This window comes from Urocitellus parryii, chromosome 6, assembly GCF_045843805.1.
Source record: "Urocitellus parryii isolate mUroPar1 chromosome 6, mUroPar1.hap1, whole genome shotgun sequence".
NCBI classification, from domain to species: Eukaryota; Metazoa; Chordata; class Mammalia; order Rodentia; family Sciuridae; genus Urocitellus; species Urocitellus parryii.
The window spans coordinates 28,870,524-28,888,447 of NC_135536.1; the positions used below are offsets into that span (position 1 = coordinate 28,870,524).

Here is a 17,924-nt window from a genome sequence, read left to right on the forward strand (position 1 = left end):
TATAGTACCCATTATGTTCTACTGATCTTGCATGTTTACAAGGCACTGGGTATACAGAATCTAATGGGACATAGTCCTTTCCCTGCTCCCAGACTATAGGTGAGATTTTTTTTTTTTTTTAAGACACGCTCTGGGTAAATAATATCAACACCACAAGCATGGTTGCCCAGTTCTAAAAGGGAGTGTTTATGTTGAAGGCAGGGGAAGATGCTTGCCTATCTGCTTCATATTAAATATGATAGAGCAAGCTGGGATAAGGAGTAGAAACTGATGTGTAATTATCTGGAGTAAAAGAAAGAATGATTAAGAGATTTTAATAAAAGGATATGATTAAGAGATTTTAATAAAAGAATATGAGGAAAGAATAATAGGCACTTTGAGATATTGTGAACTTTAGGAGGAAAATCTTCAAAAAGGAGAGAGATGTATAAAATTAATTCTGTAGCAAATTACAAATTTCGTAAGCAAATAAAAAGGGGACAAGTTTGATTTCTCATCTGTTACATGGAAATAAAATAGTAGCGCCCCCTTATTCCTGGTTCCACTTTTTTTTAATTTTTTTTTAGTTGTAGATGGACACAATACCTTTATTTTATTATTTTATTAATTTATGTGGTTCTGAGGATCGAACCCAGTGCCCCACGCATGCAAAGCAAGCACGCTACCACTGAGCCACAACCCCAGCCCCTGGTTCCACTTTTCAAGGGTTCAGTTACCCTTGGTCAACTATTATCTCAAAATATTAAATAGAAAAATTCCAGAAATAAACAATTTTTTTCGGTGGCAGTGGGTACACAGATTGAACCCAAGGGTGCTTAACCACTGAGCCACATCCCCAGCCCTTTTTTATTTTTTGAGACAGGGTGTTGCTAAGTTGCTGAGACTGGCTTTGAATTTACAGTCCTCCTGCCTCAGCCTCCAGAGCTGCTGGCATTACAGGCATGAGCCATCGTACCCAGATCAAATAATTTTTATTATATTCTATTGTTATCAATTTCTCACTATGCCTAAACTTTATGATAGGTATGTATGTCTAGGAGAAAACAGTATATGTAGGATTTGGTATTATCTGGGGTTTTAGGCATCTGGAATGTCAGGGAACTTATCCCCAGCAGTACTGTGCCATCCTTATGGGGGTTTTGAAAGAATTAAATAAGATGATGCACATAAAATACTTAGTCTGGTGCCCAATACATAATAAGAAATCACTATATTGTACCCATTATTATAGTTGTTATTGGCATAATTTGACCTTTGGGAAAAATGTAAAAAAAAAAAAAAAGGGAAGTGCTTTTATCTACTTTATTAAGCCAAAGGCTAAAGTTCTATCTGGAATAATTAGGGGGTTTTTGCTGCTCACAAGAGCAGCTCTATTCAACTTAATATGTGGGGATAAGTACTAGAGATTGAACCTATAGCACTCTACCACTGATCTCTATCCCCAACCCTTTTTATTTTGAGACAAACTTTTGCTAATGGTCTCCATTTTTTGATCCTCCTGCCTTAGCCTCCAGAGTCACTGGGATATTGACATTTACCACTGCACCCAGCTAGTCAGCAATTGTTTTTATAGGCTTAATTTTTCCCCTCCTCATGCATATGTTTTCCCAAAACAACCGTTGACTTGATCAGTACAACCATTTTAATTACAACCTCTAATCCTTCTTTGCCAAAAGGTATGTGTATCCACTGCAAGATGGCATGGTTATTCCAACATCAACTATTCCATCTTATCTGTCCCACCAATATTGTTCCCTGGCCTGACTGACCGAGCTCCATGGGATCCCTCGTACACCCTGCATGAATTAACTCCATTGATGTTGTCTGCTCCCATTATAGCTAATGGCACTGACTCAGCCTTCCATGTGCTTGCTGCTAAGCCAGTCCATACTGCTCTAGCACCCGTAGCAATGCCTGTGCGTGAAACCAACCCTTGGGCCCATGCCCCTGATGCTGCTAACAAGGAAATTGCAGCCATTCATCCGGGTAAGGTGGCCACAGATGGTGGTGAGGATTCTGGGATCAGATAAGTGACCCTGGTTCTAATGTCTGCCAATTACCTAATGGGACCTAAGGGAAAAAATCCTTTTAGGAAAAGTGTGTTCCCTTTGGAAATAAATCATTATTAAGAAAGAATAGTGATGGTGAGAAACAAGAGAGATTACAGCAATAGAGAGCAGAGCCACCCGTATGGCTTTTATAGATTCCTGAGCCCAGTCCCCAGAGAATCTATCATAGGACTTGGCAATATGCAGAGATGCCTATAAGAAGAGGGGATCCTGCCTCCTGCAATGGTAGACATACAAAAAGTACTACGTTAAGCATCATTTTCCTTTTCTTTTTTGTGTTTTCCTGTAATGAATAGTCATTAACTATAACTGAGGTTTTAGGCATAAAACCAAACTATAAACTATAAAACAACAAAAAAAAAAAAACTTAAATAGAAAGAATCTTTCACCAGAAAAACAACATATGGCTGGAAACCAGGCTAATTAGGGCCAAGTCACTGGTTATTTTCTTTTTGCCCTATTAGAGCAAAGAAGGATCCCTCAAGCCCTGTAGAACATGCTTCTGCTAGTTTCTGTACCTTGGATGAACCATGACAGCAAAGTGGGGCTCCCAACCCCAGCCAGCTGCCTTGGCTCAGTGCATTTGAGCTATATCTAAACAGCTTCTCATCATGGCTGACAGCAAATGGTCTGACAGGTTCTCTTTGTCCTACCACAAAATCTTTTCAGCTGGTCATACTTTCCTCCCATCTGCCAGAACCACAGATTGTCCCACTTGGGGGACTTGTACCACATGTTAGGGTCCTTCAAATAACCAAGGTTATAATGTGAGGAAAGAGGCCAGTAACTCTTCTTTTGTCTGCATCTTGCTCATTCCAGGGACTGAGTGGGGTCAATCTTCTGGTGCTGCATCTCCAGGTCTCTTCCATGGTGGTCACAGACGCACTCCCTCTGAGGCTGACCGCTGGTTAGAAGAAGTGTCGAAGAGTGTCCGAGCCCAGCAGCCCCAGGTCTCAGCTGCCCCTTTGCAGCCAGTTCTCCAGCCTCCTCCACCCACTGCCATTTCCCAGCCAGCACCGCCTTTCCAAGGGAATGCATTCCTCACCTCTCAGCCTGTGCCAGTGGGTGTGGTCCCACCCCTGCAGCCAACCTTTGTCCCTGCCCAGTCCTATCCTGTGGCCAACGGGATGTCCTATCCAGCCCCTAATGTGCCTGTGGTGGGCATCACTCCCTCCCAGATGGTAGCCAATGTGTTTGGCACTGCAGGCCATCCTCAGGCCACTCATCCCCATCCATCTCCCAGCCTGGTCAAGCAACAGACATTCCCACAGTATGAGACAAGCAGTGCTACCACCAGTCCCTTCTTTAAGCCTCCTGCTCAGCACCTCAACGGTTCTGCAGCTTTCAATGGTGTAGACGATGGCAGGTTGGCCTCAGGAGACAAGCACACAGAGGTTCCTGCAGGCACCTGCCCAGTGGATCCTTTTGAAGCTCAGTGGGCTGCATTAGAAAGCAAATCCAAGCAGCGTACTAATCCCTCCCCTACCAACCCATTTTCCAGTGACTTACAGAAGACATTTGAAATTGAACTTTAAGCAATCTCTCTGGCTTATGTGTCTTGTCTGTACCTAGGTAAAAGCAGGGGGTGGAGGTCAAAGGAGCAAAGAGACTTTGTATTCCTGATCAGTATACGTTTCACTAATCCCAAAGGTCCCAAGGAACAAGTCCAGGCAGTGAGGGGTGATTTTGAAAGAAGTGAAGAAAGCCATTCCTAGCAAAGATTGTCTTGCAGCTAAGCTAAAGAAGTCAAGAAAATGTTGTGCTCTCTAAACCCTCTTCCCTTGCCCCCTTACAATCTCTGACAATAGAAAGGCAGAAGTACCTGAACAGGAATCTGTATTCAAAGCACATTTACTGGAATAAAAGCAAAACAATCTCCCTTTACTTTTCAGGCCATTCCCCTGCCTCCTCCCAGTCAGTACTGACCTGTCTTAAAGATCAAGAAGAGTGGTCTGTGCTCAGGCTGGGAAGAGAGGCAGAGGATGCTGCCAGAATTCCGGGGAGGGCACATCAGCAACTGCCCAGCAGAGCTCTATTTTGGGGGTAATGTTGAGCTTCCATTTTGAGTAACAGAATAAATATTATAAATATATATCAAAAAAGCCAAAATCTTTATTTTTATGCCTTTAGAATATTTTAAATAGTTCTCAATATTAAAAAATTGTATGAGTTGTAAGTAATCTTGCCAAAAGTAAAAAAGGTTAGTTGTAAGAAATTGTACATAAGATTGATTTATCATTGATGCCTATTGAAGTAAAAAAGAGGAAGGGTTGGAAGTTGCAGACAGGATCCCTAACTTGTTCGATATTGTTCGTTGTAAGTAGCACATCGCATCAACAATCATGCTTATGACCAATACATTCACTAGATTGTAGTTTAAAGAAAATGAAAGCAGTATTGTCCTGGTTTTAAACCTCTGTTGAAATTCTAATGTTATTTTAATGGAATCAATCTAAATATGTTTTAGAAAATGTATTTTATATATTGTTGCAATTTCCTTATGTTAATTCTTTACTGTTTTAACACTAAGGTGACAATGACATAATCATCCACAGAAGGGAACACAGGTTTCTGTGTTGGTTTATGATGTGGGTCTTGGTGGGTTTTGTCCTTTAAATTTTGTTCCCACGAGTTTTGTGGGGATGGGGATTCTGGTTTTATTAGCTTTGTGTATGTGCTCCCCCCTCCCCACCTCCTTTATGGTGAGCAGATCATCCCATTGCCAGTTGCAGCCACTTGACCTCGGGTAACAACATGAGATCCCATCTCATTTTTACTTTTGAACGTTGGCCTTACAATCAAATGTAAGTTATATATATATATACATATATATATATTTGTACTGATGAGAATTTATAATCTGCTTTAACAAAATAAATGTTCGTGGTAGAAGCTTTTGTCCATGAAGGAATGTTTTTATTTTCCATTTGTTTGCAAATGAGTTTGCTTTTCGTTTTCTTCGGTGTTACTGTCTCTCCACTTTGCTGTTTCTGCAGATTCCTAGTTTAGTAGCCACAGATCTTTTATTGTGACTAATGTATCCTAAAAATTCACATTTTTGTTCATACTTAAGAGATGCTAACAGGATCAAACAAAGGCTAAAGTCAGATTCTTGCTGCTCAGCATGTGGTCTGGCATAATAGGCTTCACCCAGGAGCTGGCTGGAAAACAGAATCTCAGCCACAGGGCTGAAGTAGTGCCTCCTGACTTTGGCTACATGGTAGAATTACCTGGGTAGCTTTTAAAGTCCTAATGCCTAGAGTTGGGGTGTAGCTCAGTAGTAAAGCACATGCTTAGCATGTGAGAGCCCCCACCCCCAGTGCACACACACAAACTTGAATGCCCAGCCTATACACAAGACCAAATAAATTAATTTGAGAGTGTGTGGGGGGGGGGGGTAAAGGGGGGTAGGGTGGTCAGAGAACTCCAGGTTCAGTGACCCTGGAAGATGGTTGAGAACCATTGTTCTTGAGTGAGTTTGGCCCTGTCCTCTAAGCCACTATTCTGGGACTAGTTCTAACATGGGCTAGCTCAAAAGAGCTAGCTGTTTTTAGATGTAACTTCTAAAGTGTGTGCCAATAGGATAAATTCTGGTTTCATTAAACTAGGAAATCCATGAAAGCAACATTTATTTTTCTATTTCTATAGCAAAACCAGCCATGATAAATGAAAGGGTATGCATCTCAGTACTTTTTTTTTTAATGGAAAGAGAAAAACCTCTGCCCTCGGCCCATGTTTCTTTTGTTGGACGAGAGGTAGACCAGGAAGCATCACCCACGATACATTTTTCTATTCCAGACAGTGTGTTGGTAATAAAAGTTACCTTTCAGGGTTTTGGTCCCTATGATGCTCATCTTTCCTCTGTCAAAGAATGACCTTTATTACTAGGCAGTCCTCTGGAGGATTCATAGAAGAAAGTTGAATAAGACTTAGAAGCTCCTTGAATTTAGGCCTCTTGTTTCAGCATTGAGGAATTAGAAATTCTGAGGTAAAGAATGACTTCCTCCAACTCAAACCACTTCCCTGTTATTACATTGCCTTCACCCACCACCTACTAGTTCCCCATCCTGCTGATGCTATTTTTTTTTAATTTTTAGTTGTAGATGGACACAATACCTTTATTTTATTTGTTTATTTTTATGTGGTGCCAGGGATCAAACTCAGTGCCTCATTCATGCTAGGCAAGTGCTCTACCACTGAGCCGCAACCCCAGCCTGCTAATGCTGTTTTTAACAACCGTCTGATCTTTCTCTGGAAGCAAACATTCTGCTTTACATAATACTTAAGGAAGAGGGGCTCCTTACTATCACTGCACAGAGCAGGCTGGTCAACTTACGAAGGATTCAGATGAACCTCTACAGCCGGTTTTGCATGTTGACCTCAAGAAGGCTTTGGGGTCCAGCTTCCCAACAAAGTAAGCAATTTTTCCAGTTCTTTCATGCTCAGATGACAGTATTAACTATGCCTCTTTCATTTCTAATCCCTATACTAAGGCCTTATATTCCACTTTTGCTAAGAGGTTTCACCAGCATTATGCTCTTGACCTTGTGGGATATGAAGCTGACTGCTACACTCCTTCGAAAGGTGAGAGACACTAGAGCAATGGACCACTGTTTGATCTCACAGGAGACTCTGTTCTAGCACAGAATACTTCCCTGAAAGCAGGAATAGGCATGCCACTTACAAGGCAGGTGTTAATTTTTAAATCATTACACACCTCTCCACCTAGCTTTAAATGAAGTGAAAGCCCTGACAGTTTGCTTTAAGTGATGACATGACCCTCAGTGTTTCAGATTTTAGAGCATTTCAGATTTTTGGATCAGGGATGCCTAAGTGGTTCAGTCTGCAAATTTTCCAAAATCTGAAACACTTCTGGTCCCAATATTTCAGACAAGAAATTCTCAACCTGTAACAGAACTTACAAAAGGAAGTTGTAAAGGAAAGTTTGTCCCTTCTTCAAACAGATTCCTCTTCTTGACAACTCAGCAGCAGCCATCCGTAATGAGAGACACAGGCACTGCTGAGGTCTGCAGAGGAAGGCCAGTCCTGGAGGCTGCTGAAGCACAACACTGAATGGTGACTGAAAGGACCAGTTTCTCTGGAATATGATGCCAGCCAGAGAGAGGAAGTCGATTCCATCTTCCTTCTCCCCAGAGGATTGTTCAGAGCCAGAGGTAGCCTTCACCCCTGCTGCCAAGTGGGCTGAGTGTGTGGCTGGGAGCGGGAACAGCTGGCACAGCAGAAACTGGAGTAATACTCATTGCCACAGAGCTGGGCCTGCAGGATCAAGTCACAGTTGGCCAGCTCTGGCTGGTCGATGCATTCCCTGCTGGGGTCCCTGGGCTGTGCGGCCAGTGCTACAGAATAACAGGGGAGAGAGGGCTTAGGCAGCACTGTGGACTCTCACCACAAGGAGCAATTAAGAGTTTCCGCCATCTGTTGGTCTCACTTCAGCATCCAGTGCTCATCCTCTTATTCTTATTTGTGGCCTCAGCCCCATGCATAGCTCTTCCCAGACTCCCAGGTATTTATTGACCAGATGGTTAAACATCTCTTCAAGTTAACTCTTACCCTGGAGAGCTGATGAGCGAAATGACAACTGCCTTAGCCTCAAGTTTGGAAGAAAGAGTTTGGGAAGAAGGGGTAGGATCAGCTTTCAGTAAAAGCTGACTCAACAAGACCTATATTATCTTCTCCTTTTTTACTCCTGGGGTCCTCCAACCCCGCAAAGTTTTGTGCCTTCAAAATCCTCAACTGGGGCTGGGGGTGTGGCTCGGTGCTAGAGCACTTGCCTAGCATGTGTGAGGCCTGGGTTCCATCACTAGCACCACAAAACAAATATCCATAACTAAGCTATATATGTCCTGACACTTGCTACATATTTTGTAATACACATATATATAAAGCATACATCTCCCCAGCTTGTCTGAGTCACCTAGATCCCTATATTTCTAGTTTTTCCACTTTTCCCAGAGAAAGTAATGAATAAATGGCAGGAAAAGACTTGGAATGGCTCAAATGCTATACTGAGGACACAGCCTTTGTTGCCTGCCCCTCTACCTTTACTAGAAGCGTCTTATATCATCCTAGGGCTTAGTGGCCTTATTGAGTGAGGTGTCTTCTTTCTGAAGGGGATCTTATAGCTTAGCTCCACTTAGATCCAAGCTGCACCTTCCCTAACACCAGGCCTCCCAGGGATAGGGAACATTCATCCTCTCCTGTTTCCTCACAAGACGACCAGGAAAAGCCCAACCTAACCAGCAAATGGTTAGAAATAGAAAGATTTGATGTATTAATAACCAGAGGGCTAACTACTTACGTTAATATGAATAACAAGGTTATTTATGCATAGTGTTTTCTAAAAATCAGTAAATTTGGTATCAATTTTATCTGAGCTTCTGCATCAGGTCTATGAGAACAGGCTGCTTGGCCCAGGACACTATCCTGATTCAGTCCCTCAGTGAACCACAACTGAGGGAGAGCTCAGTGGGCAGACAGAGTTCCCCTCCCCTTTCCCACAGAGCTCTAATGAGTTTGAGCATTAAAACTGTCTGTCACCAATTCCAAAATGTACTTCTTTTCACATCTCTCAAATCCGTCTGTGTATTAATTGATGGTGGTATGTCACCATTGTCATTTAATTAGCAGTATCATTTTTTGTACTGATACCACATACAATATAGTACTTCGATTGCTGAAATATGAAAATTCACAAAGAGCAACAGCTGGAGAATATAAGGCTAAAATATCAAATTGGTGAATAATTACACTTTGTTACAGGTGTAATCGTTCAGGGAAAAGAAAAAAGATTAACCATGAGGAGTCATAAAACCAGAGTTCTAGTCCCAATTGGGCCACTAATCTGCTGTGTGACTAGTAGAAATATCCCTTAATCTCTCCAGGTACCCATCTCATTTGTAGAGTGATGATAACCCAGAAAGGAGAGGGCAGGGTTATGTGCTCAAATGGCCAAAGAGGCACTTTTTAGTCATTGGACCACTTTCTGCCACACTGATTAGAATGGACAGATTTTAGTGGCCTATGGACCATAAGTATTAAAACAAAATTCCAATCATTTTTCTGAATAAAAGTGGCAAGTCTAAATGACAATGCCTAAAGAGGTCATAAGCAGTGTGCAGCAGGCGTGCTGCCTACTTCTTTTCTCCTGGCTTCAAGGGGTGAGGCCACCCGCTGCACAGGGTGAAGCCTTTGCAGAGTCACACTACCAGAAACAGGCAGAGTAAGTCAGCATTTGAATAGAGTCCCCCACACTGCTGAGCCTGCACCCTTCTTCAGCTCACAACCAGCCAGGCCCCAACAGTGAGCAAATGCCCTCCCACCCTGGTAGGCATGCGTTCTTACCTGCTGGGGCCACCTTCACCTCTGTGCTACGGCTGACTGCCTGGCTCCCGCGGTAGGCACTACATGTATAAGAGCCCTCATCCATGGCCCGCAAGTTGTGGATCAGTAGTGTGCCATCTGGGGACTGGTGCACACGGTGGCCATCGGCCTGCACTGGCAGTCCATTCCTGCAGGGGAAAGGACACTGGGTGAGCTGTCCAGGGCCTCTGGTCTTCAGGCCCTAGAAGAGTGGAAAATGGGAGGAGGAGGGAATCAAAAGTGAGTGGCCATTCTAGAGCCAATCCTCCCCTTGAGGGTAAGCAGATGACCCTTGTCTCAAGGAAGAGAGGGAATAGGCACGCCAAAAAGGTAAGAGACTATTACCAACACAAAATTTCACAAGTGAGGTAAACACAAAGTAAGCGTGCTGATCTAAGTAACTCTAAATTCACCTCTGTCCACAAAGGAATCGTACTCGGGCTTTTCTCTGCTGGATGAGCCCACAGAGCACGAGCACTCTCTGCCCTGGGTGCCCCAGTTGTTCAGGAGAGCCTTCCTTGAGAGAGGTGGCCAAGGTCTGACCCAAGGAGGAGGCAGTAGGGGCAGCTGCTGGCCAACCAAGAGGAAAACCAAGGCTGGGAGGTAGAGCACTCAACTGGCATGCCTAAGTCCCTGGGTTCAATCCCTAGCACTCCACACACAAAATTAAGAGGGAGACCAAGGAGACTCCCCTGAAGGAAGGAGCTCCACAGCCACAGCAAGGAAGAGGGAATGCAGGAGGAAGTATACACTGCAAGGTGGCAGGGGACAGAAACTAGTCAGCAGGGTCCTGGGGGTGATGGAGAGATGTGGAACTGACGGGCTGGCCTGGAAAAGGGCATCCAGGGAAGTAGACGCTGCCTTGGTGCACACTGGGTAGACGACGAAAGCAGAAAAATAGAGGATTGGGATGAAGGTCAGATATGGGAGGCAGGGGAGAGGAAGCAATCAGACTTGCATTACTGGGTGATGGTGATGTCCCTCCAACCTGGGGAGACCCAGGGCAGGGCGTGAGGAGTGAGTGTTAAAGTCATGTTCCACCATTTTGAATATGTGTGCAGTGAGATACCAGGGTGTGTCAGAGTTGAGGTCTGGAGCTCAATAAAGTCCAAACCCAGATGTGTAGCAGCAGGAGGTGGTGGCCCCAGGAAGTGTGCCTCTCCAAGGCTGTCCAAGGTAAAGTCACAGTAAGACCACCAAGGACAGATTGGCTTCCTGGAGCCAGGGAAGGGGCATTTCAAGGAGTGAGTGGTCAGCAGAACAACACTGCTACAGGTCATGTAGGACCGAGATGGTTCTGTGGTGAGGGGAACGAGGAGGGGATTGGTGGCCTTAACCAGGCCAGTGTTCCTGGAACAGGGGCTAGATCTGAGGAGAGCAATGAACAGGTAGAGACAGCCAGGTTAGATAGCTGTGCCATAGGGGACACTAACACTGAAGCCACTGAAACCAAGGCCACTCTGGAGGCAGCTGAGCTTTATGACCCCATCAATTCTCCCACCTGTGTACAGCCCATTCCCATTCTACATCCTTCCTAAAATACTTACCTTTGGTACTTGCTGCCTCCCCCACCGAGAACAGCCTTCCCTTCCTTAGCCTTAAGGCCCAGCCAGAATCACCTCCCCAGCCTCCCCTTCTTTGACTCCTCCAGACCGAAAGCAGCCTCATCTCCTCTGTGCACAGATAGCACTTGGGACTCCTCTTTGGGAGCTCCTGGGACACAGAGCCAGCTCTTGCCGGGGAGTGCCCTAGGGCTTAAATGACCCCAGAATCCCCAGAACCCAACATAATCCTGACACATTCCAGGGCCTGGGGTAGGGGGTTGTTAAATGAACAAAAGACAGATTGATCTGGAATAAAAGACCACAGAAGTTCCCCAAAGTTGAATGCAGCACAGTGGTGGTGATTTGGCCACCCAGGGGAATGTGGCAATGTCTGGAGACATTTTGGGGGTGGAGAGGAGTACCGGGGATTAAATTCAGGAGCACTCCACCACTGAGCCACATCCCCAGCCCTACTTTACATTTTATTTAGAGACAGGATGTCACTGAGCTGCTTAGCGCCTCGCTTTTGCTGAGGCTGGCTTTAAACTCAATATCCTCCTGTCTCAGCCTTCCAATCCACTGGGATTACAGGTGTCTGCCACTGCACTCGGCCTGAAGATATTTTCTGTTGTCACAACCTGGACATGGGCTACTGGCAGCTAGTAGGTAGACATCCTGGCTGCTGCTAAATATCCTGAAATGCATAGGACTGAAACAACCAAACTTATCTGGTCCAAATGTCAATGATACTTAGCTTAAGAAACCCTGTTATAGCCTAACCAGTGGAAAAGCAAGCTGTCCCACAGGGCCTCCTCGTGTAGGATGAGGGTACTGTACCCCCACCCCAGCACAAGGCCTGGTGGAGGGATGGAGCTAGGCACAGAGGCAGTGGTGACAGCAATGGCCCTGGCAGAGAGGTAGACCTCCCACACCCGAGGTTGTAAGGGCAGGGACTTTCTGGAATAGAGCTTTACCTGGACCATCTGATGTTCACACTCTCTCCTGCCACCACACACACCAGTCTGGCTGTGTCACCCTCTGGCACTGTCACAGTAGTAGGTAACTCTGTGATTGTCAGCTCCCCTGGGCACAGGAGGAGACACTGTCAAACACTATCCAGTTCTGGCCCCACCATGCCACATGACCTCAAAGGCCATTGGCCCCACTCAGAACTGCCATCTTACCCAGAACTCTGAGCTGGACCCAGCGCTGGTCCCGGTTCTGTCCATTGAAAGCTATACAAGTGTAGAAGCCACCATCTTCCATAGCCACTCCACTGATGACCAGAGAACCATCAGGCTGGAGCTGGTATCTGGAGACGAAGCACAATGGGTTGGCTCCAGCTCCAGGGGTCAGGAGGGGAGTGAGGGAGAGACAGTGACTGGGATCAGAGGTTGAGTGGCCCCTACTGTCAACCGAGGTCTACCAAAGAGCCAATAGGCCTCAGGCCCTCACTACTTCCTGCTGCCAGCACTTCACTGCAAATATACCTGGCTTTTAGCCTCACAATAAATCTCTTCAAGTTTTCAGATATAATTCTGGTTTGGGTTTCTAGACTTTGCCATTCTCCAGTAGGCTCTAACACTGGTTCTACCACTTATGAGCTATGTGATGTTAAGCTCCATACGCACAACGGAGAGAAAAGAGCACCTGCCTGAGTATGGCTCCTTTGAAACTTATATGAGAGAAAAGCTCACTAAGTGCTCAATAATTGCTAGCAAGTGATCAGAACTGGGTTCGGACTCCATTTCCTTCCTCAGCCATGGCCTATGTTAGCCCACTTCTTATTTCTGTCCACCAACCACACTCTGGAAAGACCCAGAGACCCAAATATTGGCCCACCCCAGGAGCCCTGCACTCCCAGATCCATCTCTCAAAGAGCCCAGGAGTCCTGCTCAGGCCTCCACAGGATGGGGTGGGCTGGGCAGAACAGGAAGGTGGGGAGGAGCCAGGTGAACCTGGGAGAGGAGAGGGGCTGCCCATCTCTCTGCCACTCGATGGTCGGGGGAGGGAAGCCTTCAGCACGGCAGGGCAACCGGATTCGCTGACCCGGATTGGCATCCACCACTGCAGGCTGTGTCCGGTCCAGATGCAGCCTATGAAACAAGCCACCCACAGCCATGAGAGTCCCTTGCCGCTGCCTCCCTGACTCCCATGGGGCCTCCACGTGAGCTTCCTCTCCAGCCAGATTCAGCTTCCTACAATCACCTCTGTGTTCTGCTCAGGACACAGTCAGTAACTAACTGGGGTTCGTTTAGCCCATGGCTGGCTAAACATACCCACCACCTCCCTGTCTTCTCCCCACCCTACACATTTGCTACCAGGGCCTTGACTTGGGCACCCCATCAGCCTTCCACACACCCTCCATAAACTGAACCAAGACTCAAGGCCTTCTTCCTCCAAGCTGGCTGGGCCCTCTAGCTCTGGCTACCTTCCCTTCCCTTCATCCCAGGCCTGTAGAGCTGCTTACAGGCAAGGGCTTCCCTTCCTCTCCATGAGGTCTAGCTCAAAGAGCCACGTTTCTCATCCTCACCTTGCAAAGCCCCATGCAGGAGCCAGCACGGCCTGGTTACAACATATACCTTTCCCTTCTCTCACCCACGGAGTCCATGGTCCCTGCCCTCAGGTGGGAGAGACTGAGAGCAAGATGGCACTGCCAAGTTGTTACCTGGCTGCAGGCCGTGGGTGTGAGGAGGAGACAGCCCCCAGGCCCCCTGCATCCCTCCTCGGGCTGAAGTCCTGAGAACTGTGGTCCTGGACTGGGTCCCTGGTCTGAGGAAAGTGCCTCAGCTCAGTCTCAGACAGCACCACCATGTCCTCCCCTGTCATGAGGTTAGGAGAAGCAAGGTGTGAGCTGGGAAAGAAGGGAAAGGAAGGAAGGGTGGAGAAATGAGAGCCACAGTGTGGTTCCTGCCGTCAGGAGAAGCTGACCCATGGAAGCACTTCAGGCCCCTCTAAGGTGGGAACAGCCCTAGCACAGGCCCTCCCATCCAGTCCCACTCTGGGGCCTATGACACCTGTGAGACGAAGCTGGATCTTCTGGGTGTCACTGCCTGGTCCGTGGCCACCACAGCTATAGATGCCAGCATCCTCTGCCTGCAGGGAGCTGATGACCAGGGAGCCATCAGACTGCAACTGGTGCCTGAATTGAAAGAGGGACGATGTGAGCTCAGGGCTCCTGAGGGCAACGAGTTCTCCCTCAGGCCCCAGTGCTGCTCCCAGAGTGGGTCCCAGCTCTGCAGAGCACTCCTGAGCCCACTTACCTCTGTCCCAGGGAAGGTCAGAGGGGCTACTGTAGGGAAAGACACAAACAGGACTGTCCCTGTTCAACATACCTGTCAGAGGAGATAAGATGGCCATCTTTCTGCCACCCACCCTGTGGTTCCGGGGAGGTGTTGCTGGGACACAAAAGCTGCACCATCTGCCCCAGGGCTGCCTGCACCAGGAAGGGCTGCGAACCTGCCAAGCTAATCCTGAAGAAGTGAGAGGTGACGCTCTGCCCCCTGGCATCAGGGCCAGGGACCACCTCTTGGGCACCAGAACAAACAGCTTGTCACAGACACTTGGGCCAGAGAGTCCCAAGGGAAGCCAACTCCAGCACCCCAGGGACTCAGGACTCCAGCCCCTCCCACCTGCCCACCATGCCCAGGCGCTGCCCCTCAACCTGCTCTTTCAAGAGCAACAAGGCACATGAAACTCAGAGGCTGAGAGGAGGCTGAGGAGTGACCCCCACATAAGATTCACATAGGTGGCCGGACTACATGCTTGACCCTATGGCCTGTAAGTTTTGTTTTTTCATTTTTTTCAAATCCCTTATTAATGATAACCCAGTCCCAAGAATAATAATGAATGGAACCCACACCAAATCTCCAGGAGAAATTCAGGGCAGGAAATAACATCACCATGTTACAGGTCAAGAAACTGAGGCCCAGAGAAGCTGGGTGACTTGAAGCCAGCAACATTTTCTAGCTAGACAGGCCCTAGATACCAGCAAGAGCTGACAGGGAACCCAGAAGCTGGAGTCTATATCCAGGTCTCATGGGGTCTCTGAAGCCTCAGCTTCCCCACCCATAGAAAGCAAGTTACAGGTGGCGATCAGAAGTTAGGGATGGAAGACGAGCCAGCTCTGCCTGGCTTGGGCACTCTATCCTTCTCCCTTGGGAAGGTGGGTCTCACCTGTAGGAAGAACCGTGGGAGGGTGGCGCTGGCTGTCTGGCATTTCCACCCAGTCCAGGGGTCCTGGAACCAAGCTCCTGGCCCCCAGGCCGGTCTCCAAAGGTGGCCTCCCCAGGGCCAAGCTCTTGTTCTCTCCACCAGAGGCCGCCAGAAGGCAAGGGCAGTCTTGGAGCAGTAGCTCCTGTCCTGTTCGGACCAGGCTCCTGGGAGCCTTCGGGACTGCTGCGGCCACCATCTGTGTGTGTGCTCTGGCCAGAGACCCCAGGCTCAGGATGGTGGGGTCCATGTTGAGGCCCCCGACAGCTACTCATACACTCCTGCTCCGATGCAAAGTTATTGGCGTTGCCATGACAGCCACCATACCAGAAGCGGTTACACTGGCCCACAGATGGAACAAAGTACCAGCGGGCAGCCCAGTCTGCACAGGAGCCAAGGGCACTGGGCAGCAGGCACCGCACAGGGTAGGCTGGAAGGGGAAGGAGTGAGACGGGTCACCCAAGTGGACAATGAAAGCTGCACCCACCATCCCCTCAGCCTCAGACTTGGGAACCACATCTTTCTCCGTTTGTGGAGTGTGACTATAATCCTGCCTGGGCCACTGACCAGGCCTTGGGAACACAAAACACTTGAGAGTGTCCACTGCCCAGACTTGCCCTAAGCTAGGCCCCAGCCAGCTGTCAGCTCCTTCGGCCAGGTCCCTCTTGTTCCTCCCAAACTGGACACCCCAGCTAGAGCTTAACCTTACCGTGCCCATCCTGGTGGGTCTGTGACAATACCCAGCAAAGAGCCCACCCTTGTCCCCAAGACTCTACACCAGCCTTCAAACCTGCCCCCCGCTGCCAGCCCGCCCATTCTAACAGCCCTCCTGGCCAGCAGGGCCTGCTCCACCTCAACTTTCAGATGTGACCATGGCCACCCATCCAGGTGTCTGGCTTCCTGTAAAACCCTGACCACCAGCCTATCTGACTTCTGATATCTGCATGGTGGTCCCTGGCAGCTCTACCCATGCATCCCGTGCTCCAGCCTCAATGACCCCCCCCCAGGCCCCAGCACTCTGTCCAAGACTGTCCCACTGCCCCATCCATGTCCCAAGCAAGATAAGGCCACTCCTGCCCTTCCCGGCTCTGCTCACCCTGACACTGTCTCCACTTCAGGACGAGGCTGACTCCCAGGCACAACATGGGCCCTCTCTTTTCTCGGGATCCCTCCTTGCCACTTTCTCTAACTCCCAAAGCTGCCAGAAGGCCTCAAGTACAATCTTGGATACAAGAACAGTCTCACACGGTTTTCTGGCCTGACCTCTAGTAGGCACTCGGGAATTTGTGGGAGGAATGGATGAGCTGACAGGCAGGTCTCTGTCACTGGGTGGGGGTGGGAATGCAGGACACAGTGTGACTAGAGGCCACCTCCTGGGAAGGACCAGAAGAGTGTGTCCACTTACCATATCTGGGCTGGCCTGCGCAGCCCTCCCCAAGGGGGCCAGTTGCAGAGGCGACATTGTCATAGCAGCAGCCAAACTGGGAGCCCCGGCACTCACTGGGCTCATTCTGCTGGGCCTGGGGCCTATGGGCCTCAGGAACCTGGAGAGAAAGCCCAGGATTGAGAGGCTGAAAACAGGTCTAGCTCTTGGTGAGGACCCTGGGCTGCCTGGGGAAGGGCAGCAGGAACCAGGAAGAGACAGGACCACAAGTCTGAGGGTCATAGCCTCAGTGATGGGGGTGACCAGAGGCCAGGAGGATGTGGAATGAAGCTCCAACCATAAGCCAGGCCCATCTCTGAAGCCATGTGCCCCCAAACAGATGGCCCAGGCCAGCCAGCTTGCTGGAACTTTCCTGTACCAAGGTCAAAGCTGGAAAAATCCTGGGACAAGCTTGGTACCTCTCTCACAGGACCCAGATGCTTACCGTGGAAGACACTGCCTGGGACCCTGGTCTGCTCCCAGATCTTGTGCAGCCAGCCTGCTGGGGCCCCTCCGCCACAGACACCCCATCAGGACAGCATCCGTACCTAGGCAGACAGCACACAGCACCCCTCAGTGCCCAGCCCTGACCCCGGCCTTCCAGGGACCCTCATGCCTCATCTTCCAGCACCACAGGAGGCAGGTTCTGAGGCTCCCTGCATAGAGGGTAAGACCCCTGGTGGAAGAGCATACCACTTCATGTGCCCCTGCCTCTGCCCATGTCCACTACCACCTTGCGGCTGCCCGTGAGGGCTACAGTAAGCACAGGCTACAGCCCTGAACACTGATACTTGATTCACACACCCTACCATGAATTAAGAAGGGGAATTCATCTGAGCCTGTCAAAATAGCAGGCTCCCAAGGAGCTTTTACAAAACAATAGCAGATGGCAAAAAGGGGGGTTAAAAGGAGCCCACCATTTATCTCACCTCCACCAACCAGGTGTTGGGAAGCAAGGTGAAAGAAATGTGGTGAAGCACTGTCTCTGTGCCAATTGCTAACCTATTTCACCTTCACATCAATCCCCACCAAGTGGCCACCGTTGTTCCCAGTTCTCAGAAGAGGAGGCCAAGAACAGAGATTAAGTAACTTGCTTTAACTCACCCATGGCACAGCTAGTAAGTGGCTGGGCTGACAATCATCCCCAGGCTACTGACCCCAAAACCTGGGCCCTTCCACCCCAGGCCCTGAGGGGCATCTGCCCAGGGCAAGCCTTGGAAGGAGAAAAACTAGCCCCAGGGAATTTGGCAGAGGTTGGAATGGCTCAGCCCTTCTCTGCCAGGCTGGAGTGGGTGG

General features: G+C 48.6%; 2 protein-coding genes across 4 annotated transcripts in view; one reads left to right on the forward strand and one right to left on the reverse strand.

Moving 5' to 3' along the window:
* The window catches only part of Numb (NUMB endocytic adaptor protein), a 167,623-nt gene extending 160,991 nt beyond the window's left edge, over positions 1 to 6,632 (forward strand). For 2 of the 3 annotated variants that reach the window (XM_026400946.2, XM_077799437.1), the window contains 2 exons: positions 2,889 to 4,873; positions 6,563 to 6,632. In XM_026400946.2, the coding sequence (XP_026256731.2) occupies positions 2,889 to 3,604 (716 nt within the window). In that variant the 3' untranslated portion in view covers positions 3,605 to 4,873; positions 6,563 to 6,632. Of the gene's footprint in view, positions 1 to 2,888; positions 4,969 to 6,562 lie in introns of those variants that run through there. The other variant, XM_077799436.1, reaches the window with a different exon arrangement.
* A 618-nt stretch (positions 6,633 to 7,250) lies between these two features.
* Papln (papilin, proteoglycan like sulfated glycoprotein) overlaps positions 7,251 to 17,924 on the reverse strand; it is a 31,880-nt gene continuing 21,206 nt past the window's right edge. The window contains exons 18-28 of the mRNA XM_026400922.2: positions 17,074 to 17,176; positions 16,611 to 16,749; positions 15,170 to 15,635; positions 14,329 to 14,466; positions 14,011 to 14,135; positions 13,662 to 13,815; positions 12,952 to 13,089; positions 12,178 to 12,305; positions 11,968 to 12,076; positions 9,432 to 9,598; positions 7,251 to 7,426 (exon numbers count right to left, since the gene is read on the reverse strand). Of these exons, the coding sequence (XP_026256707.2) occupies positions 7,251 to 7,426; positions 9,432 to 9,598; positions 11,968 to 12,076; positions 12,178 to 12,305; positions 12,952 to 13,089; positions 13,662 to 13,815; positions 14,011 to 14,135; positions 14,329 to 14,466; positions 15,170 to 15,635; positions 16,611 to 16,749; positions 17,074 to 17,176 (1,843 nt within the window). The remainder of the gene's footprint in view (positions 7,427 to 9,431; positions 9,599 to 11,967; positions 12,077 to 12,177; positions 12,306 to 12,951; positions 13,090 to 13,661; positions 13,816 to 14,010; positions 14,136 to 14,328; positions 14,467 to 15,169; positions 15,636 to 16,610; positions 16,750 to 17,073; positions 17,177 to 17,924) is intronic.